Here is a 23783-nt window from a genome sequence, read left to right on the forward strand (position 1 = left end):
AAATGGGGAGAAAAAAAAAGAAAACAAGACAAGTGTTGACTCAAAATTATTTTAAGAACACATAAACAACCCAAGCCAACAAGCTCTCATCCCCCTACCCCACACCCAGAGTTCTCCCCACAGTGGGTGGTGGGGAAATGCTGCCCACTGCTCCGCTTCACTGCCCACTGTTCTGGCTGACCCATTTGAAATGCGCACCCGAGAAACTAAAAACCGCCACTGAGCAAGATCAACGCCCGTAGCACTGGGACGCACCTCCGTCCATCTGGTTATGTGAAAAGGAGTCTAAACAAGTGGCTTTGAAGCATCAGATTGCCAGCTGCATGCAAATCTTGGATTCAATGCTTGCGCTGACCCTTTCCTCATTGTGTTTAATAAGAGCTCGCACTTTTCACCACGCGGCAGCCCCGCAATGCTCGGTATTTCGTCAGAGCTGTTCAATATTTCTGATGAAAATTTTGAATTCCCAAACTTCTGCCCCCAACTCCCCGTTTTCAAAATGTGCTCCTTTAAAATATTCTTGGGAAGATCCCTGCCCACACCATAATGAAATACTATATAGCGGTTAGGCTCCAACAAAGGACCTCTACCAAGGCGATAAACCCAAAGGAAGGTCAACACATTCAGCCTAGCGGCCACATTTCACAGTACGTGTTGGATAAAATCCCAAACTCTCTATCACCCAGCACTGTCGATATTTAGCAAACGAAAGCATCCCCCATGCTTCAAATGTGGAATGCTTCAATTACTTCTCTGCTGGTTTGCTTCACACGTCTAGAAAAAATGGCTGTTTTATTTAACACAGGGTTATGGCCACATGTGCTGCAGTGGACTGCAAGCCGAGAGTAGTTTGTCCTTTTTAGTGACCACCTGTGCTAACTGAGGCAAATAGTTAAGTAATACCCACTTTGTCCCACGTAACTCTTGCCGAATGACAATGGAAGCTGGCAGAATATAATAAAATCTCGATATGTTTCTCGTGGGAACAGGAAAATAAAACGTATTATGCAAAAATCATATTATCCAAAGAGGTTAAGAAAAGAAAGAAAATACGTATACTCCACCAGAAACCCACTTTTATTGAGCAACACTGAAGTAGCCGGTCAATTTGGACTGCACTTTTTTATTTTCAATGTCCAGGAGTAAATTCTTCTAAAGCGTAAAAAAAGAAGCTGCCGGTATTTTTCACTTTGCCAGACACTGCTTTGTACAACAATCCGTGCTGTGTCTTAAATTGCTGAAGTCAGCCGCCGGGCACTTAGAAGTCTTTAATGCCCAAGGAGAGCTTGATGTCGTCAACTTTTTCACGTAGGACTGACCCGTCGACGTTCACTCCTGCAGCTCTAACTTTTTTGAACTATGTAAGCAGGATGTTTTTCCTTTGCTCTTGCTTCACACCTCGCGTTCGTTTCACACCAGGGCAGAAAACTTGCAGCTTCTTTTAAAGTTCCTCTTGCTGACCGACAATATTGTTGAGCGTTAACAGTGGCAAATCCACGGAGAAAGAAGTATTTCAGGAGGGGAATCCGCTGGGCTGGGACAGCGCGGGCGGGCTGCGCGTTAATGTCACTGTCTGGCACGGGGGAAACGCAGCTTGCGGAGCAGCACAACAGATGGCGCGTCAAGCGCGTTGCCATAGTTTACATGTTCTTCTACGGGCGCGACTCACAAAATTCGTAATATCATCGAAACTATTGTGAAAATTGCCAGATTTCTTCCTGTAAAATAAATAAATAGAAGTGCTCGACATTTTAGCACCAGTTAATAATACATACTGCCCTAGTTACAAGCCGTACCGTGCTTGAAAAGAAGCACTGGAAGGAATCCCGGAGCAGACGACGTCTGCCGACGCTGCCTTCCCGCCACGAGTGGTTCACTCTCGCCGCTCTCTCCTCTCGCGGGCGGCTTTTCATGTTGCGCAGACAGGGCGGCGAAGTTAGGGCAGTCTAAATATGAACTAATTGCATTAAAGATAAGAACCATCATTCACTGGAACTAATCTCACCTAGATTCTCAACCAGGTTTTTTTTATTGTAGGTTCATGTTCTAAAAAAAAAAATCAAAGCCCTTCGTCCTACGAAAATTGTTTCAAACGCGATGACTTCATCCGCAGTAAACCGATTCCAATGAAAGTCTAGTCGCGCGAGGGATTCGTCGGCGTTGTCTGCCCACGGCGGCGGCCGGCTATGCACTGACTGACCTTGAACCGGCGAGCCTTCTTCCTTTGGCGCCTCGCGACAGAGCGCGCGTCGGTGCCGTGCCCGGCGCCGTGACTTTATGGCGCCGCCGGAGCAAGCCCAGTTGCGCCTCCTGAATAATTCTTGCTCCGTGGGCAAATCAAGCTAGCTTGCCAAGCCCATGCACCCAGGGCCGTACCCAGAGGGGGGGTTTGGGGGTTCAAACCCCTCCCGAAATCTTTTCCAGGCAGCACTTAAACAATACTTACTGTTGCTTTCAGCAAAACTACCCCCTTCCCAAAATTCATAACACCCCCCGAAAAAAATTTCTGGGTACGGCCCTGCATGCACCTCTTCTTCGGGTTCTCTTTGAATTTGCATGAAATTCCCACTTTCTCTTTTAAAATGAGTGCCTTCCATTTCCTTGATTTTGTTACAAACCTCACAGCACCACCGCTTGCAGAAAAAAAGTAGCCAGAGGAGAACAAAAAAATAGCTTCAGAACCACATCAGCCCCTTTGGGGGTCCTTGCACTGGCTGTTGTTCCCCACAAGCGTGGGTCACGGCCCGCGCTGTGTTGATTTGCACATGCCTTGATTGCATGAGGGCATTATCTAGGATGTCCGGTGAGTCTCCAGGAATATTCCATGCCTGTGTGGGTTGCCCGCATCCCCGCTCTGCCAGCTGGAACCGTCTAAGGTCAGCGGACAAGCGCCGATGCCGCCCGGTTGAGCCCAGAGGCTTGAAATGTATAGTGGAGCTGCAGCGAGCCCCCTTACCCTACCTCAGCGAGCGTCACGCCCACCAAACGTCGGCGGACGTTAACCGCTGCCCGAAGATCGGCTGGGCACGCGCTGATAGGTGTATGCCCCAGGGTTTAGGTGCGTAGTGCAGTGTAGTGTTTGTATTGTGGTTGTCTGCGTAATAAACCCCTGTGTACTATGAAAGTTATCGCTTCCCTTTGAAGTCAGAGACGTATACGCGCAACAAGAGCCGTGGCTCGCTCCTCAAATCCTTGGTGGGCAGTTTCTCTGCGGTCCAGCACAGCACAAGAGCAGCGAGAAGAACGACGAAGCGTTATTCTATTCCTTAATGTAGGGATGAGCCCACAACTTCAAACTGCAGATACTGAGCACTAAAAGCTAGACAACAAAACCCAAATCAAGCGAGAAAAACAAAAACAGGAGCTCGAGCAAGAAAAATGAGAACACAAACTCGAACGAGATAGGCCAGAACACAAGCGTGAGCGACAAAAACTCCCTGTCCAGCTGCAAGGAAAAACATGGAGAGCAGGAAATCGAGCTGAAACAGCTTGAGCTCAAGATGCCCCACACTTAGGTTGACCCTGGGTGACAGCAGCATGCAACTATAATGACAACTCAGTGACTTACGCTGTTAATGACTGACCTTACGCAACCCTAGAGAGGACTTTTTTGGCCAATTTCGAGCATATGTGTAAGAAAGCCCAGTTTGCCTGCGAGACGTTGCCGCAGCATTTGCTTATGCTTTTTCCAGGTGAGGCACCCGACGTGATAGCCCTCTTCCCAACCAAGGAGGCGGAAGATGACGAGAGGGTTAAATTGAATTTTGTGCGGGGGTGAAGACTGTCAGCTGAAATGTTTCCTTATAAACTCCATGAGAACGAGACAGTGAAGGGTGAAATGTATGCGGAGTTTGCCGGACAACACTGAAGAATGGCTCAAGAAAGCAAAGGCTTTCAGTCAGCACGAGAAATGTTATTCAGTACTTTGGGCTACATAGTTTCATTGCCAGTTACAGGAGAACATGACGCACTGGGTGCAGAACCGGCCAACGAAAACACTGCTGACAAAACAGTGGAACTCGCCGATGAGTTGGTAGTATGTCGCACAGTTGGGTCACAAGAAGGCCATTTCAGGCAGAGGCCTGACAGGGCAGAGCTGAAAGTAGAGCTTTCCAAAAAAAAAAAGGGCACCACTCATGATATTAAAACCCCAGAAAGCAAAATTGACACAGAAAAAGAGAAGGGCATAGAGGCCCAGCAACAAAAGAAGGTACTAAAGAAGCAGAAACTGTCCGTGTGCTTTAACTGTAATGAAATTGGTCAGTTGCTCAGAGCTGCAAAAAGAGCCAGCTTCCTTTTCACTTGGTAGATAACAGTGTCAACGGCATCGAGCTGTTAGAGCCCTACATGCATGACTTGGTAGTTAACAGCAAACTGTTCCGTGTAGTGGATGAATCAGCAGCGACGGTAGATTTGTTCATACACATATGAAGAGCTGCATCAGTTGACAAGGGAGTGTGTGTGTTTGTGAAGTAGGCCATAGAGGTGTGGAGTGTGTGCCTGCCGATTGCTAGAATTAGAACCGAAGGTCCCTTGGTGTGCTTCAGACTAAGGCTGCAGTTTCTTGCCGCCTCTTACTGAAATGGCTGTACCTGTTCTTGAACAGGTGTCTCAAACGAACAGCTGTTGATTGAGAGGGCCCTTGCTTCGAAGAACAAATAGCTCTGGCTTATGAGCGCGTAGCAGAAATGGCCCTTGTCGCCTCACAGAGCAGGTGACCGAGGTGGTGGCACAACATACCGTACCAATGTTACGGTGGAGAGTGTGAAGGGCACTACTCCACAGGCTCAGGATACTGAGAGAGGGCAGCACGAGAGCACTGAGTGCAAATGTGTCTAGGCAGTGTTACGATTCAGTGCATTGCTACCCTGTGCGCACATGCTGCAAGTGTGGTGTTGTGCAGGAAAGCTACGTGTGCTTGGCGGTAAAGCCGCACTCCTCTAACAAGCTATGACATGCAGGAGCTCATCGGTACTTGCTGCGGTGACTCACCCTATGGCAGTTGCAAAATACAAAACAAAATGTTCCCCGCGTGTATGGACTTGAAACTCCCAGCAGGCGCCGCTCGCCAAGATCTGCTCTCACCCCCCCCCCCTCTCCCCCCCCCCCCCCCCTACCTGACTCAATGTGCGGCACTACCGCCACTATCATGAGACCGGGTAAAAGAGTGTTCGTGCGTGTCTGTATTCTTTTCGTGCCGCATGCAAAGCACTGTGAAAGCTGACTGACCGCTGGCGCTTCGGGTTATAAATACGCGTTTCCTAGGAGCATGTTTCCCTCAGTCGACAGCATCGGATCCTGCTGTTGCTCTGTTCGAATCATGCTGTAAGCTCGCCCAGAAGGGTGCTGTTCTTGTACCATTGCTGTTCATCTGTCGCCACGCAGTAAAACCGTTCAGTTTTGCCTTCGCCTCTGTCATCAATACCGAGGCAGCTGCTTCTGATCCCCGCTCGTGCACCACGCTACCACACATTGCGGAGGCGATGGAGCCCGATTCGGAGACGCCTTCATCAATGTAACAACTGGCACCGCAATGTGGGATGCAACACCACGGACGTCAAGGCAGCTCGTACTTCGAAGAATTCATGGTGGTCAATGGTGAGCGGGGGACCTTTCTTCACTGAGTTTTACCAGGCTTCGGAGGACAGCTGGCAGGGTGTGTGTATTTGTCTCATGGGTTATTCGTGCAAGACTACTTTGATACAGTGGGAAAGCAGAACTTCAGAGAGCCATGAATTTGAAAGTGTTGAAAAAACCGCAGTTGTTGGAGTTTGCAAAAGATTTGCACTTGGATGTTTCAGACAAGCTAAGAAAGCCATAGCTGATGCAGGCTATACTCGCTACTGGGGCTGGCGATGACGAGCCTTCGGAATGCATTGAGCGTATCAATGAAAGGGAGACCGCCACACATCCGGCTGCAAAGGCAAAACACGGGGGAGAAAAGAGAGAACAGGAAATCCAGCTGGCGCGAGAAAGCTTCAGCAAGAAGAGAGGAAACCCCAACAAGAAGAAAGGCGACAAGAGCAGGAGCTTGAGCGAGAAAAACGAGAACGTGAACTCAAGAGAGAGACGAGAGTAACAACTTGAGCGAGAGGTTCTAAGGGGGAAAAAGAAGCTAGAGCAGGAGATTGAACTTGAGTGGGAAAAAGTTGTTAGAAAAGCTTGAGTTAGAATTGTTGCTCGAAAGGCCTCGTTTTTGAGGAAAGCACTGTAGCTAGAGCAAGCAATTCAATTCGAGCGGGAAAAAGTAAGTTTGAAAAACCTTGAGTTAGGCCTCGTTTTTAAAGAAAGCCCTGTGCCAGCGCTTGCAGGAGCAGATGCTCGGGAGTGCGTGTTGGAGGCGACCGCTGCAGCCCCGCAGCACGACAAGAGGACTAGAGGAGCACTTGAAGATACATTAGCTCAGGCTCTCTAGAGAGGGCAACACAAATCAAATGAGCGCGATATGTCGGCATTGGTTTCAGAGTGTTCAGATTCGGAGGAGACCTTGGGAACTTGAACATTTCGCGAGATAATGACGTTACACAGGAAAATGTAAGCATTCAGGCTAACGACAGTACCGAGAGGAGGCAGCATGAGTCCGCTGAAACGCAAGGTGTTTCTTCGGGTGGGAGTTCAGACTCGAGTGACATTGTGGCAAAGCCTGCAGTTGAGACCCTGAACGGTTTTCACGGTGCAGTTGGGATTAATGACAATGTCCCGACTGACTGAGTAGATGCCGTCCTGCCACCAGCTCAAGGACCCGACGTCGAGCAACGGTCAGCGTAGCTCGTTGAGATTGTGGTGTCATGGGCGGCTGAGCTGTCTTTTGAGACCAGGCAGCACAGATATAGTGTAGCCCTGACAGTTTAAAAGGAGAATGATAACACCCTTCGGTGTCTGCTTACTGAGGGTGTTGCTGAAAATGAGACGGAGGACACGAGAGCAACAACTCGCGGGCATACTTTCGGCGCTTGTTACGCAGTGGGCACGCTGAGGGGCAAAGCCATAAGCTCACATCGCGCCAAGAGAACGCCTCCCCCAAGAAGGAGTGCACACCTCTCATTTGAGTGCTGGAAAATCTCGCCTGCTCCTTTACGCATTCAACACTTGTTGCAGAGAGTGACCGGTGCCTTCCCACATGGTCACAGCAGCCTTCAGAGAACGGGCGCACCAAAGGTGCAATTCACTCAAGGCAATGCCGAGAGCTCCAGTCGCAGCTCTCAACGCGAGAAGTGGCTTGTAGACACCTGACTTTCTCAATTGCTTTGTTTTTCCTTAATTTAGGCAGGTTTTGCCCATTACGATTGCATTTCTTTTTGTGTGGGACATTTCCAGCCACAGGAAATGTCACCATTTCATATTCATTTGCTTGGCTAAAGTACTGCTGGGCTAAAATATTACTTAGTGTAATTAGTAATTCGCGTATTTTTGTCGCAACTAAAAGCCTGGTAGAACTTCAGTTCAGGATTGTCTTCGCACTTGCTGGTGATGCAGTTGTGTTTTCAGTAATTCTGTCGCTTGCGTGACCAAGCCAGAGATGTTACTGGGGAACAACTCGTCATCCAGTGACTGACCCAGTGAAGCTCCAACATGGCGACTTCAGCAGAATCACCAGAGACTGGTACTATGTAGTTCAGCCCAAGCCTGGAGCCGACCGTCTGCCAAGCACGTCCCTTCAAGAGCATCCCTCCAGACAACGGTTGAAAACCCTTATCCATCGGGACTTCGGATCACCCCAGCAGAGAAGCTGTTACAATTCAGTGCGCCGCTACCCACTGTGCACATGCTGCAAGTGTGGTGCAGTGCGGGAAAGCTTCATGTGCTTGGAGGTAAAGCCGCACTCCTCAAACGAGCTATGACACGTAGAGGCATTTCTGCTGCGCTAGTGCTCGCTGCAGTGACTCACCCCACGGCACTTGCAAAATACAAAACAAAATGTTCTGCGTGTAGAGATTTGAAACTGCAAACAAGAGCCACTCACCGAGATCTCCTCTCCCCCTCTCTCAGACTCAACGTGCAGCACTACCGCCGCTATCATGATACCAGGAAACAGTGTTTGTGTGTGACTGTACTCATTTTGTGCCGCTCGCAAAGCACTGTGAAAGCTAACTGACCGTTGCCGCTTCAGGTTATAAATATGCATTTCCTAGGAGCATGTTTCACTCAGTCGACAGCATCGGATCCTGCTGTTGCTCTATTCGAGTCATGCTGTAAGCTCAAGATGTAAACTATGGTCTGGGTTGTAGAAATAACAGAGGGGACTTACTAGTCGAGTTTGCAGAAAGGATTTATCTACGCATCATGAATACCTTCTGCTGCAAACGGGAGAGCAAGAAGTGGACGTTGAGAAGCCCTAATGGGGAGCATAAAGATGAAATAGACTTCATACTATGCGATAATCTTGGCGTTGTACAGGATGTGGAAGTGCGAGGTGTAGTGACCACCGTATGGTAACATTTCAAATTAGGCTAGATTTGAGGAGGAACCGTAACAAGCTAGTACGAAAGAAGCCGATCAATGAGCGAACAGTAAGATGGAAAGTTGAAAAAATTAGGATTGTGCTGCAGAACCGATATTCAGCTCTAACCGAAGAAGCAGAGTTTATAACACAGGAAGCCAGCGACAATCTTACATGCATTCTCCTGGAGTTTGCAGTAGAAGTCGGAGGTACGATCGCTAGACAGGATACTGGTAAACTTTCCCGGAAGACGAAAGATTTAGTTATGAAACGGCAAAGCACAATAATATCCACCCCAGCTGGCAGAATAGGACTAGCGGAGCTTCACAAGTTAATCAATAAGCGTAAGAATGCTGACATACAGAAGTATAATATGGAGAGGATTGAGCATGCTGTAAAGAACAGAGGCAGCCTGAAAGCAGTGAAGAGGCGTCTAGGCGTGGGGAAAAATCAGATGTATACACTTAAAGACAAGCAAGGCAATGTGTTCACAAATAGGGATAAAATAGTCACAGTGGCCGAGGAGTTCTATAGGGACCTGTACAGTAGCTAGGACATCCAGGATAATATTGAACCAGAAAGGAGTTCAGAGGAGATAGACATCCCACCAGTAACGACCGAAGAAGTAAGGAAGGCTTTGAAAGAAATGAAAGGGGGCAAGGCACCTGGTGAGGATCAGATAACAGAAACCTCTTGAAGGATGGCGGACAAATTGTACTTGAAAAACTGGCAAACCTGTATATGCAACGCCTAATGACCGCGAGTGTACCAGAATCTCGGAAGAACGCGAACATCATCCTAATCCATAAGAAAGGCGACATGAAAGACTTGAAAAATTACAGGCCGATCAGGTTACTGTCAGTTGTCGTCAAGGTACTTATCAAGGTAATCACTAACAGAATTTCTGCCACCTTAGATTTAAGTCAACCTAATGAACAAGCTAGGTTTCGTAAAGGCTATTCAACAATGGACCATATTCACATGATCAATCAGGTGACAGAGAAATTCGCGGAGTATACTCAACCTCTATATTTAGCCTTCATAGATTATGGGAAAGCACTTGATTCGGTCGAAACCCTAGCAGTCATTCAGGCATTACGGAACCAGGGTGTAGACGAGCATTATGTAAGAATACTAGAGGATATTTACAATGGGTCCACAGCTACCATCATCCTCCAGAAGGAGAGCAGTAAAATACCTATAAGGAAGGGCGTCAGACAAGAAGACACAATCTCTCCAATGTTATTCACAGCATGTTTACAAGAAGTATTCAGAACGTTGGATTGGGAACAGGTGGGAGTAAGGGTTAATGGAGAATACCTCAGTAACCTCAGATTTGCTGATGACGTTGCCTTGCTAAGTAACTGGGGGACGAATTGCAAAGCATTCCGCACTGGACAAACAGAGTAGAACAGTGGGCCTGAAAATTAATATGCAGAAAACCAAAGTAATGATCAATAACCCCGGGACAGCACAGCTGTTTGAGATAGGTGGCGAGGCAGTGGAAGTGGTAAGCGAATATATCTACTTAGGCCAAGTTGTGACCCCGGATCCCAGCCTTGAGGCAGAGATAATTAGAAGGACAAAAAAGGGGTGGAGTGCATACGGCAGACGTTCTCAGATAATGAATGGCAGCCTACCATTGTCCCTGAAGAAGAAAGTGTATGACAGCTGCATCTTACCGGTACTCACCTACGGGGCAGAAACTTGGAGGCTCACTAAGAGGGTTCAACTTAAATTGAGAACGACTCAGCGTGCAATGGAGCGGAAAATGATAGGTGTAACATTAAGGGACAAGAAGAGAGCGGAGTGGGTCAGGGAACAAACACGTGTTAAGGACATATTAGTAGAGATTAAGAAAAAGAAATGGACGTGGGCAGGGCATGTAATGCGAAGGCAAGATACCCGCTGGTCATTAAGGGTAACAGAGTGGATCCCTAGAGAAGGCAAGCATTGCAGGGGGCGGCAGAAAGTTAGATGGGCAGATGAGATCAAGAAGTTTGCTGGGATAAATTGGTCACAGTTTGCACAGGACCAGGATAATTGGAGATCTATGGGAGAGGCCTTTGCCTTGCAGTGGGCGTACATAGGCTGATGGTGATGATAATGATATAGTCGTTTTAGCCACTGAATATCGTATCGCTGTCTTTGGGAAACTTTTGATAAAACAAGAGTTACAGCCATTATTTTAAGAGCCATTATTTTCGGGTGCCCCTGCCACAAGGAGTATTTTCATGTGCCGAACAAAAATTTACAGAACCCTAACCCCCGTCAGTCTCCAACACAGGCCACCTCACCATGTTAATTTGAAGTATTAGCAATACAGTTGACTCCCGATTAATTCAAAGTCGCTTAACTGGAATTTTCGGTTAATTGGAAGAGATATGCTGGTCCCGGCAATTTTAGACACAACTCAACGGAAGAAGTTGCTCGATAATTCGAAGCTAAGCCTATTATATTGGTTAATTGGAAGTTATTTCGAATAAAAAGCATCTGAGTGACAGACGAAATACAAAATTTTCAAGCGCCAAGACAGCACCTCGCTCTGTAGTATGTCGGCGCCATTGCTGCTACTAAGGCAGTGCACAGTTGATAAAGCAGCACGTCATTTGAGACTCTCATCAGAGTACACATTTCTCTCTTTTGAGGTCCTCAACGTTCTTTTTTGCACACAGCGCCGTGTGAGCAGTTTGTGTCGTGGACACTTCAGGCTTCGATTTTAGTGATAAGTCTCAACTACCATGGCAACCCGAGGCATGCGTTCGACTTGGCGACGAAAGTCAAGACTCTGAATGATATCAAGAAGGGGGACGTGTTGTGGACAAATGACAATGCTGTTCTTGTGCTTTTTGTTTAGTTGGAAGTTTGGTGAATTCGAAGTATTTTGCAGCGCCCGTGAACTTGGTATTAACGGGAGCTTACTGCAAAAGAAACACTTTCTTGACAGGTTAGGGGTGTGTGTTGCGTTAAAATCCAAATTCCGAGCCTCTTCCATGAGGAAAATGAACATTCCGGTGCATGCTATAACTTCACTGTCACCAGTGAAATCATTGGCCATTTGAAACGCCCGCACTACAGTAAAAAAGAACTGAGGGAGCCAAGGCTGTCTAAAGGCACCTTCTTCCAAAAGAGGGTGTGCGCTGGCGGGCCAAAAAGATGCCCGGAACCCTAGCCACATACTGTGTAAGATATGCCTTACCTTTCGGGCAATTCATTGTCTTCCACATCGCAATCCACAGCTTCGACCTCTGGACAGGCTTGCAGCCACATACTGCCATCCTGGACGCCAGCCTGGACCCCAGGCAAAAAAAGAGGATGACAATAAGCATAAGCAAGAAAAGGAGAATAATGAAACTGTTTTCACTTTCTTTGCCGCTTCTACAACTTTCCCAAGTGAGAAACCACATATGTACCGTGTACATGACACATTTTTTACAAGCAGAGTCATTGCTCCCCCCCATTTCAAAAACGAGATTCTTTCCTGCACAATTTACTAGCGATGTACTTCGTAGTAACCCTCCTGTGTGCTAGGCTGGGCTCGTAGGGCGTGACATGCTCTTAGCTTCTGTTACCTCGCCACTGGCTAAACCAGGAGTGAAACACGAGCACAAAATGGAGGCAGAGAGAATGCACATCTGTGAATAACAAGAAAACCATATGCATGACACATGCATACATGCAAGGCCATGGAAACACACACACAAGTATTCAAATTATTTCACTGGTAACTGAGAGCTCTTTCTTTTTCATTCCACTCTTTTTGTAACACCAGGGATGAGCTAAGTTTCCTACAAGAAAAGCTAGATGCAATTTACTTGCCCTTGAGAAATTTGAGCACGAAATCGGCACTTTTTTAAATCACGACTGAGAATTGCGCCAGCTATCATGGAACTAACACTCGCAAGGCAAACACACTTGTATGCTGCCTGACAATAGCTGTGGCCGAACCGCATAGGAGCGCCGTGTAGCTGCACCGGCGGTAAACTGAAGGAGCAGAACACGCATGCGCGCCTGCCGACGGTGATATCCCATCTATACTTGTGAACCCACTTCTCTTAACGCGGCTTCGAGCATTATTCGCAGCATAATGGCCTTAGCGATGGCGCAGATAGCAGAGGCGGTATCTGGCCGCGTTGCTCCCACACCTTCAGCGTACGCGTCGCAATCGCAGGGATCTGAAGTGACAATTTTGCTTTTCTAATATTTTTAGGAGGGTCTGCTATCTGCGCCATCACCGAGACCAGTATGCGGCGAATAATGCTCGAAGCCGCGTTAAAAGAAGGGGGTTGAGAAGTATAGATGGGTTTTCACCGTCGGCAGGCGCGCATGCGTGTTCTGCTCCTTCAGTTTACCGCCGGTGCAGCTACACGGCGCTCCTATGCAGTTCGGCCACAGCTCCCGTGCTCCAATTACTTATGACGGCACCTGTACAAGCTGTAAGCCCCCCACTCCCCTTGCAGGCAGCACATTGTAAGAAAGAAGTGTAAGACTACTGAAAAACGCAGGTATCTCTTCTTTTTTTTTTTTATCGGCTTATTTACGACCCAATCCGGAAATGAAAATTTCAGGTAAGCTCCTGGGCTCCTTTCTGGCTTTTTTTAAAGCCTTTTGCTGTCACTGATGTACCGAAAAGTTTTCAGATTTCTCCTCCGCAGTGTCACTGACGTACCGGTAGGTCCTTCACTGTGCGTCCAAAAATTTGTGCCATAGCGCAAAGGTGGCGCTGCTGGACTATCGCGCCATCTGCCGAATCTTTCTAATAGCTTGTATTTTCACTTTCTAGCTCTCTGCTACAGTATATTGAAGTGTACGGAACGACCGCGCCCATGCGTGACCATGCGGCACACATGCAATTACGCCTGGACTGTTCGCGCCATCTGCCGAATCTTTCCAGTAGCTCGTATTTTCACTTGCTAGCTTTCTGCAACAGTATGCAGGCTCTGCGACAGTATGCTAGCTCTCTGCGACAATAGTGCAGCCTGCTGAAAGTGCTCCCTCCATGCGTGCGGTTATTTTCGAATGGCTGACCGTGCGGGGCCTTCGACTGCAGACAGGAGCGGTGGTTCTTTGATTTTGATCCGAATACAAGCCGAGCTTGGATTCGCATCCTGAGAGCTTTTCATTCGAGGAAGGGGTGCGAGTCCCACAGCGTCAGATTCTGATGTTGAAACAGTGGGGTCGTCGTCCCGGAAGTGCGCACGGCAAACTGAAAATATCTGGAAGAAAGGTGATTTCTCACCCACGCTCTTTCCTTTCAATGGGTTACGTTCCGGACACTATCATAGTCAAATAAATCACTCTTTTCCTTCCCTTATATTCCGGAAACTCAGCCGACACTGGGGGTGCGTCACAGTCAGAAACGCCCGACAGTGAAAAGGTTAACAAACAGTCTGGCATACTTACTTGGCTGCCACACCTGTTAATTTCAGACACGGCAAAATGTGTTGAAGGCCACCACTGGATATTACCAGGCTCTTCTTTATAATGTTTCTACAGCTGCACTTTCAGGGCGTTCTTTTCCTCAAGTGTGAGGGCCCAGTTTATCCCGATTTTCAACCCATGTTTCACAGCAATCTATCTATGCCTGGAGTTGATGGAAGTCATGAAAGAAAGGCATGTGCTCCCTATCTGATGCTAAGTGTCATGTGGGCAGCACAAGGCACCAACATACACTCTATGTCATAAGTTCTAAAGCGAAGGAGAGTGCACAGAAGCAGGGAGATACACTTAAACTGCTGCTTCATTTTTTTTTAATGTTCCTCCTTTGAGCTGAAATCACAAATCTCGTAACTGAAACTAGTTAGCATTTCATCGGTCATCATACCCGAGTTTCTTGCACACTGCAGCAGCTTATAAGGTCACTAGTGCTAAATGTCTATTTCTGCACCTGGTGCTCATTTTGGCTCACAAGCAAAATGAAGCTAGAGTTGCTTCTAGCAATCTTGCAAATCAAGTTTGGGCTGTGGCTTGAACGGAAATTATTGCAGCCATAACAGTATCTACCCCAGACAATGCGATGAACACATGAATTGGATGAACTTCAATCATAATTTTTCATCTGCAAAGTACTGCCAGCTTGAAAATCAAGCTGGAGAGCCCCAACTTCAGGGTCTTCATACGGTTCATAACGTTTATTTGGCTTGCAACATAGCTTATATCTTGTGCTGGCCATAAATTTTCCACTAGAATAAATTTAATGGCTCCTTTTATGAACCAAGAGCAACCCGAGGTGCTTACTTGTGCTTTAGTGTGAAGTCTAGGCTTCCTTCCTATGGAAAGAAGCAAACTGTTCTTTTACCATTTCGCCAGAAGATTTTTACTTTCTTTTAAAGATGATAGTCTTTCTTGGCGACTTAAATGCAGAAATTTTGTCTATATGTCTGCCTGTCTGTCTGTGACTCGATTCAGTCACCCGGCCAATGTGAAACAATATCTGCGCAATAGTCTTATATACCCACAGCAAAATCTTAACGTCTAAGCTCAGAGTTAATGTTCATGCTTGTCAACATTGTTAAACAAGAACAAGACATTAGGTAAATATAAGGCAGAAAATCAATACATAAGTGATATCTACAGTGTTCCTTAATAAAAAAATATTCATGGATGCTCAATTTTTGCGAAATGAAATACTACTACATCCACTGCAGAAAAAAAAAAATCCCTCCGTCGCCTGCTGTCGCCCGCACCACTATAGCTTCTGGCGGCATTTTAAGAAATCAAGCAGCAACAGTTACAAAAGGTTCCACTAGAGGGTCATTTCAGATAATATCGAACAAAGCATGGCTGGTTGACCTCTTCAATTCGCTTGAATTTTTTTTACCTCATTCCCGCATGTATGTAATGTGCGGATTCACAAATATTTTCGGCGGAAAAAATTTTGGCCGACTGAAAAAAAATTTGGAACCCACCCGCGTGGACCCCGGCCGCTACCTGCCCATGCGCCGCGGCCAAATTTAGCGACGTCTAGCAAAAAATATACTAATCAGGCGGGAATGGTAATTTTTATGCTTAATCTACGCCTGGTGTACATTTCGCACCCAAAATATCGTTGGCTAGAAGAACATATGAACCGTTCGAACGCATGCAGCCCCTTTTCTTCCAGTCCCCTCTTTCGCTCTTTCTGTCAGCCAAGTCCCCGCCGCCGCAACGATTGAAAAAGCCCAAAAAACACTCGACTCAAATAAAAAAATGAAGATCCCACATGTGTCATCCCGGACCCCACCGGGCTCAAGGGCGTTTGCCTTCCTGTTTGGTCGCTAATTCGGTGATTGAACCAGTGTGTCCGGAGAAGGACCGAAGAGGGGCGTGCTACCTGGAGACGTTACCCGCGCCGGGGTCGTGTGTGGCCGATGTCCGTTTTTAATACTTGCCATGTGTGCTGCCGACCGGACAGGCTTCCGTTGAACCTTTGATTTCAGGGGAACGAAAGTTACGTCCAGGCGAGTTAAAAAACAAGACTGCGTGCACCTTGTCAAATAGGTGATCTTATGAACCAAATACAGCGCATCACGGCAGCAGTGCGCACAAAAAAAGAGCGTTGATAATGTAAGACAAAGAGTGACCGCGGTTGGGGAAATCTAGAGGAAGCTATAAAAATAGACCTGAAAACCTTCAAATTGCGCGTTTTACCACCATACATTGCAGTGGTTTCGCCACCGCACGACTGTATCCGCGCTGTGCTTAGAATGACGCACGATATTTCTAGGGCTCACACAAGTACGTTTAGAGGAAAATATCTGTGGAATGCTTCATAAAACTCGAAGAAGCGTTTTTTTTTTAAATGCGCGTGAATCTGGAGTTCCTCCGTTTTTTTCTTCGAAGAGTACACGTTTAGCGGTGCGCAGATTGTTTATTTTCTTTCCAAAATTCACATAAAAATTTCAGTTTTGCTTCTGAATTCTCTGTAATACTATCAATAAGTAACAGTTTGCCTTTGGTACAAAAAAATTATCAAACGTCTGCACATTCACTGGAAGTTGCTCCCACTGTTTCGTGTCTCAGGATCTTGTGAAGACCTGGCCGACCAGGCTTTTTTCTTGCGCTGTAGGCGCGTCAGGAACAAAATGATGCAACATGTTTTTAATGATCATTGAAGTACATTCATAGGTTAACATCTGGGGAGAATTTCAGCAAAATCGAAGAAGTGTTTTTTTTTTTAATAAGCCTCTGAACTCGGAGTGTTTTAGTTTTTTCTTCACAATTGTGCGCCATTTACTTTTTAACCGTAGTGTGCACAGACACGATATTTACGGCCCTTATTTGTGCTTGCCAGGAGCAGCCCTCACTCAAAATTTTAACGCTCTAGCTCCATTACTTACGATAATACTGGCCCGCAAAGTACACAACAAAATGCGCTCTGAGCAAGATTTGGAAATTTATTACAAAAAATATATGTTCTTCTAGCCAACGATATTTTGGGCGCGAAATGTACACCAGGCGTAGATTAAGCATAAAAATTACCATTCCCGCCTGATCAGTATATTTTTTGCTAGACGTCGCTAAATTTGGCCGCGGCGCATGGGCAGGTAGCGGCCGGGGTCCACGCGGGTGGGTTTCAAGTTTTTTTTCAGTCGGCCAAAATTTTTTACGGCGAAAATATTTGTGAATCCTCACATTACACACATGCGGGAATGAGGTAAAAAAATTCCAAGCGAATTGAAGAGGTCAACCAGCCATGCTTTGTTCGATCTCATCTGAAATGACCCTAGACAGGCCAAGTTCCAAGTTCTGCTTGGAACGCATGTGGAGTAAAGCAACGTGGTTCTATAGACGTTGAAGTAGGGCGGCAGTACGGCAGCGCTGGCATCGAGGCATCCGGCCTGGAGCAGTGGAACATGGTAAATTTAAACTGACTTGAGCAAACCTCCAGCCTGTTTACCTTGGGAGGAGCGTGACGGAAGAGGAGCAGCATGAGAGGTGAGTGGGAAAGCGAAGGGAGGCATTTACTTGGCAAATGTCAACGAAAGACTATGTTACCTGGAATTCCATCCTTTAAAATAGTGAAATAAAGCACAACTGAAATAGTGTAGTGAATGTGTTGTTTTAGAGCAAAAGCTTCATTACTTCCAGCACAAACCCAGAAAATGCCTCGTAGCGCCAATCTGACCTCCAAGCTCAGCCAACGTCAAGCCAGTGCCTCAAAGAGTTGCAGCCAGCCAGGCGCTGGCTGCATCCAAGGTCACTGCGCATTTGATCTTCGGTGCAAATGTGTGCATGTTTACTATGTGCTCTCAGTGCAAACACCGAGCTGTCGCTCAACAAACTTCGTTTAACTATACAGCAAATTTTTAGCCCCCCCCTTCCTTTCAGTCTCCCATCTTTTGTAACAAACTATTTCGAGAAACCAACCGAGCCTGAAGAACTAGTGTAACCCTGGTTGAAAGAACCACTGTGCATTCGCCTGTCACCAAATTGCTGCAGGTCCTCTCCCATAACAGATGCACTTCATGGGTCTGGGGAGGTCAAATAGTTTGTGCTGCGACTGGTGAGCCACTTGCGGATGCTGAGTAGCCTCTGTTAAGACAACTTAGAGTCAAAGGACAGAATACTTCTGAATCCTTAGTTCATAAAAAGCAAAATAATGTTATATGAGTTCATAAAAAGCAAAATAATGTTACACCGCACTGGTGTGCAACAAAGAAAGGAATAAAACTGGCAACGTAATGCCCTTGAGCTGTGCCCTAAACACACTGGCAGTGCTCATAAAAAAAACAGGCACATACACTTGCAAATCATAATCGTCAGTTTGTCTCCGACACACACTCGAGTTTTCACTCCAGAGTCAAATACAAATACATCAAACAACTCCCCAACTCCTACGACCCGGAGCAGTGGCAGGTTTGCCCCAGGTTAGTGCACGATGCACAGAAAGGGTCTGCTGGGTGCGCCAATGCCTCTGAAGTGACAGCTCAGCACCGCCTGAAGTCGCGTGTCAAAACACGAATTCAAAGCCACTTGCAAGACTCCAGTTGCACCACTTGTGCAACAGCTGCAACAGTCATTACGCTCTCTCTGTAGAGACTTCATGGCATCAGGACATGAACACCGCTTTGCCGCTCACAACAGCTGTGTGCAAAGGCAAGAATTGTGTCACAAATGGTGCCGACACAAGCTGATCCATACGTTTCACTAACTTCAAATTAACGCAGTTGTATTGAACTGGACAAATTGCAGAGGTTTTTGTCTGTTGACTCACCTTAATAAAACCTTCGTAGGAATCCCTTGGAGACGTCTTCTTTTCTTTTTCCTTCTTTGGTTCCTTGGCAATAGTTGGTTCACCCTACAGGATTGCATACACGCAGACAAAAATAAGTGTGAGCAAAAGCCAGACTACTACCTCATGCCAAGTATTTTCTTTAAAATAAAAGTGTGTTTAAAAGTGTTATTCCCATTGGAGTATACCCTCCACCAACTTGCTGACTCCAGCTGTGATGACACACCAGCAAGTCCACCAGGCTAAATTTAACGGATTTGTAGCATGTTTAACCTGTACAACCTGGACATCAACAAACAAAACAAAAACTAGGCGTTAACCACGCAATGGGTGAAACTATAAACATTCAAGGCTGGTTATAGTATGAAAACACACTGAAAACCAGAGTGATGTCCATATGGTAGTTAGTGCGGTGTTATGAACAGTGCAGATGGGAGTTGGACAAATTCAGTTCAGTGTCCCTTTAACCCGCTTACTAATATGGTAAGATATTAACACAATCAAATCAGTTCAAAGAAAAGCAATCTGTTTGGTACACCTCCATCTGATCTGAAACTTTCCGTTGTCTTCTGACCTTGCCACACCAGGATTACAACCTCTCTGTCGATAAAACGTGATCATAAATGTCTTATATGATCTCGTTAAAACTCCACAGTTATATGATCTCGATAAAACTCCACACTACTCTCTAAATATTTAGCAAGAGACAGAATAGTTTTGACTGTGCACTAACCTATTTAAGCACAGTTTTTTCCACAGAACAATTGAAAAATTATATTTGCTACCAGACCGGCTCGAGCTGGGGTTGCTTTACATTTGCAACCTGGACCAGAGAGAGAGCACTGTTGATAGGTGACTGTGCTACAGCACTGGGATATCTAGAGCTCCTGCTTGCACACCAGGGCCCCGCACCATAGGCACAAAACACCCATTCCTGCCCCAGCTTCAGGCACCCGCACTTTGTGGTGGGTAGCCTTTGGTCCTCGAGTCCTTCTGTCTGGAGCCATCCCGTCGTCAGAAAGTCCACCCGTACTACAACGTTGCCGGTACTATGGGCCAGGCAGCCATGACAACCCTAAGGGGGCCCCAATGTCTTCGGGTGAACCACCTGCCCGTTCCCACCTGGTCACGCAGCCATGCCATGCGGGGTGTACCGCCTGTTGCGTTTTGGCCTGCCAAAGGTACCAGCGATACTGCACCCTTGCACCCTTTGGGGCAAGACCCCAAGCTTCTATCTGGATGCCACCAGACAATGAGACTGTGACAACACGCTATCACCTTATACAAACTCCCTTCCCATCCTCCAGGCCTATGGCTGACATCTCCACTATCAATACGAACCATAAGCTTGTTCTCTTATTATGCAGTGTGACAGTTCTCGTGTCCAAGAAATGTCTAGGCTAGGACATTGATATTGGTACTCAGTGCTTGGTTTTGCTTATTTTTTTCTTTTCAGCGCAGCACTTAGGTGACCGCTCCTGTGGTTTTGCGTTGCCGTCGGCCTTGGTCGGCTTCGGAGGACACCGACGATACACGAGATAGAGCGAGTAGGAAAGCGAAGAAGGAAAGTAGGCAAAAGTGTGAGGGGGAGGACAGTATCACACGCCATTGCGCATTTGCTGATGATGCGATTACTTCCCGAGATGCAGCAGCTTTGGACCGTCACCGAGAGGACTGCACTTCCCACTGCACTCAAATTTCGCATTAGGAAGTATCGAAATCGTCAGCCAATTTTTTGCTTTCATCCTAATCATCCCAGGGTTTTAATGCATTCCGATATATGCTTGACTTCAGCTTGCATAGCGTCCTGCGTAGCGTCTGCTTCCGCCGCTTTGAGTCTCATTGTTTAATGTCCTGCCTTAGTGCCCTCACATACACCTTACATATTAAGCAAGAAGCCTCGTAAGTTTATTCAATACCCGCACGTCAAGTTTATCGTTATGAAACAAAATTGTAAAGTTTATATAACTGCACAAAACTGGAAGCTGAAGTAGATGGCACTTATTGCATTGTTCTTTAACAACTTTGTAATTAGGTGGTCCATGTTAACCTAGTGCAACTTGACATACTATCCCAATACTAAGACAGTGTTTTTAAGAATATGCATAGCAACATTACATATCCTTACGCGGAAGCACCGAGGTATTGCTGCAAGAAAGAATCAAGCTAACACAATATATTTACACTATTTACAATACGGAATAAGTCTAGCAAGACAAGATATTGTACGGTACCTGAAACATTTGACGTCTTTTGTCTAAATACAGCCCACGGAACACATAGCCGCAGCCGTCTTCCTCATCGTCAATATGTACTCCAAACCGTCTCATGATGCTTAACAGATTATTACTTCAGCTTTAGAATAAGCAAGACCTTTCTTTCATGCACTAGAAATTTATTTTTTACAGACTTCGTGCACGCCAAGATTCGGGTCAGTCACCTCTCACCACCTTTCTGCCCAGAAAACAATGCCCAAATGCGCTCACTTACATCGGACACGCAAACCTTGATGCTTCTCGCTGCATCATTGAATGCTTTGCTCCACCACTGAGAGGTGAGGTCAATCTTATGTCCTACCTGAAAGCGCCAAGAAGGGACACATGTTCAAGGGGACAGCACAGAAATATAAAGGATATTTTCCTACGAGGTGCAGACAACCGAGGCATCTCTTGCAGACTGCACTCAGACGCAACTTGTGGTGCTGGAAACGTAGACATTAGAGAGACCACAAGGACAGACTAGTGGCTGTCCTTGTGGCTTCTTGCTGTGGACAGTGTTTTTTTTTTTTTTTTACTGATTTCATAAATTCTATACTATGAACCAGCAAGCCCAGCTTGCCACGCATAACATGAAACTGCCAAACATCCGCTTGTAAACTTCACGTAACCTGATTTTTTCTAGCAGTCTGCGAAAAGGCTTACTCTCAAACTGGAAAAAAAAAAAAAAAAAAAAGGGAAGCCGAGCATAGGAAATCCCATTACTCCTTTTTTGACTGAGATAAAAAGGTACTGGGAAAAGAAGAAAGCACTTGAGGCGTGAAATGCTTCAACAAGCGAGGAACCATTTGCCCATTCTTACATAAAGTGGTGCCAGACTTTGAACTAGCTTGAATGAGACTACCCTCACAAGAAACCAAATGGCCAAACAGCAGAGCACAGGTGCCGTTACACACATCAGCAAGAAGGAACGGGGAATGATGATAACTATTTCCATCTATGCAACCAAATTGAGTGGATGTGAGTATCAGCTGAAATTTTTAAGATAAGGTGAGGCCAACTGCAAGTTAACCTTATCCATTTGCTCAATTTCTGAGCGACACTTGCTCGCACATTTGGTGGACACTAATAAAACTGTGGAAGGATTTGAAAACTGAACTCCACCCATGTTTCGGTTTGCTGCCACCCTCACGATCTTAAATGCCTCTTCCCTTGCTGGCCACTCAGAAGTTCATGTCGGGCGACCAAACAAAGTTTACATCAACATCCAGCGATTTGGACCAGTTTTAATGGCAGATGTCGTGGTGTCAAAGAAAAGAAACTCAGCTGAAAAGTCACCACTACAGCCCACCAATTCACAGTCCCATATGGTGAGGACATGAGAGACGTGAAGACGTAACAAAGCTCCTGCCCCATTCCCACTCACCTTAAATAAGGGGGCCGTAAAAACAGAAAACCTCTTTGTTCCATTTGAGAGAACTACCATTTCATAGATTACTCAGCTCCATTCAAGCCACAGAATGCACTTTTAAGTAAAAAAATGGGAGATATTGCAAAGTGATGTAAACATGGCCAGGAGTGATGTCTTATGGGAAAGCACTACAAACATGGTCATCAATGTGTTAGCTCCATATTAGCATTCAGGTGACATAATCAAACGGAAGTTGAGGCCCCACTACAATCACACAGTCATGTTTGGCAGCTGTCAACTGCACAAAAAAAATTTGTGACGCCATAGAAAAATTTGTGAGAAGTGGCTGGGGAGTTGTCCCTGCTTCATATATATTTTTTTGTTATCTAGCTTATTTGTTTCAAGTCAGCGATAAAATTGGCACCATTGTTATCCCAACATGGCAGTCTTTTTAATGAGCCAATCTTGTAGTATTTTGTTTTCATGGCCCCTTGAACTCTAAAGCCCCCCAACATACAAAGGCCAAAAAACAGCCCACCCCTGCTAATTCTTTGCTACAGCAGACACTAGTCAACTTTCACGCCATCCACTGTAGATGCTGAAAACAAATGGATGGTACCGAGTGCTTCCCTAGCAGCGCAAAAATATCATCAGGCAGCAGCCCAGCTGCGGCTGCTCCCCGACAGATCTAACTTCCCTCCAACAGCTCCTGCGGGGTGACGTCAGTGCAGCAAAGTTTTGTTGCCGCATACCCACCTAATTTGTCAAACCAACAGGTCAGTGTTGCTCGCTCTGTTGTAACTAGTTAAAGGCCAACTGCACTCAAATTTCACCTTGACCAAATTTTTTTTAATGTGTACTAAGTACCACCAAATCAACTGGGAAACGAGTGGTAGCCCCGTGAAACACCTCGCTAATCAGTCAGAAGCGTTTAGAAAAACTCCGCCACAGACCATGCTGCACCTGCTGGCGGATCGCGTCAACAGCCATGACGCGCCTGTGACGGTCCAGCCGGGGGCTTCTTCCTCTGGCCAGCCACGCAGCTGGAGAACCGGTTGAGCTCTGCTGCGAACGCTTCACCTATTTGCTGTCCCGCCTGCGCGTAAAGCTTGCGTGCAGGCTTACTCCCGAGCTGCTGGCCATCTGGCTGCTGGCTTGCCGGCTGCAATGTCATTTTAACAACTGCGCTCTCTTCGACTTCGGTTTCAAGATCACCGATTTTCGCTGACCGCTTGCGCCGTCCACCCGCGTATTTCAGCTGTTGTATTTTGCATCTAGCTTTCTTTTTAGGCAGACTATATGGAAATAGTGTTTTCAAGAAGTTGAAATTTTGAGTGCAGTTGGCCCTTAAGAGTACCACTGCTTTACAGATGGTATTCTCGGCTCAACAGCAGGTGTGGCTTAAAAGAGTTCTGCTGCAGAATAAGCTCACAGTGTGCCGGCATTTGTATTAGTGTATAATATAAGACCCAGCTGGTTCCAAGCACTTGTGTTGGGGTCGAC

At 46.4% G+C, this 23783-nt stretch overlaps 1 protein-coding gene across 6 annotated transcripts in view; it reads right to left on the minus strand.

The window, feature by feature from the left end:
* Positions 1–23783, minus strand: part of LOC144178639 (G patch domain-containing protein 4) — a 467686-nt gene that overhangs the window by 15852 nt on the left and 428051 nt on the right. For 3 of the 6 annotated variants that reach the window (XM_077706639.1, XM_077706643.1, XM_077706641.1), the window contains 3 exons: positions 21144–21226; positions 18636–18719; positions 11640–11731 (listed from right to left, as the gene is read on the minus strand). In XM_077706639.1, coding sequence (XP_077562765.1) covers positions 11640–11731; positions 18636–18719; positions 21144–21226 — 259 coding nt within the window. Of the gene's footprint in view, positions 1–11639; positions 11732–18635; positions 18720–21143; positions 21231–23783 lie in introns of all 6 variants that reach the window. The other 3 variants (XM_077706638.1, XM_077706642.1, XM_077706640.1) reach the window with 1 other exon arrangement.

This window comes from Haemaphysalis longicornis, unplaced genomic scaffold, assembly GCF_048455015.1.
Source record: "Haemaphysalis longicornis isolate Haplotype H1 unplaced genomic scaffold, Haemaphysalis longicornis Haplotype H1 scaffold_4, whole genome shotgun sequence".
NCBI lineage: Eukaryota > Metazoa > Arthropoda > Arachnida > Ixodida > Ixodidae > Haemaphysalis > Haemaphysalis longicornis.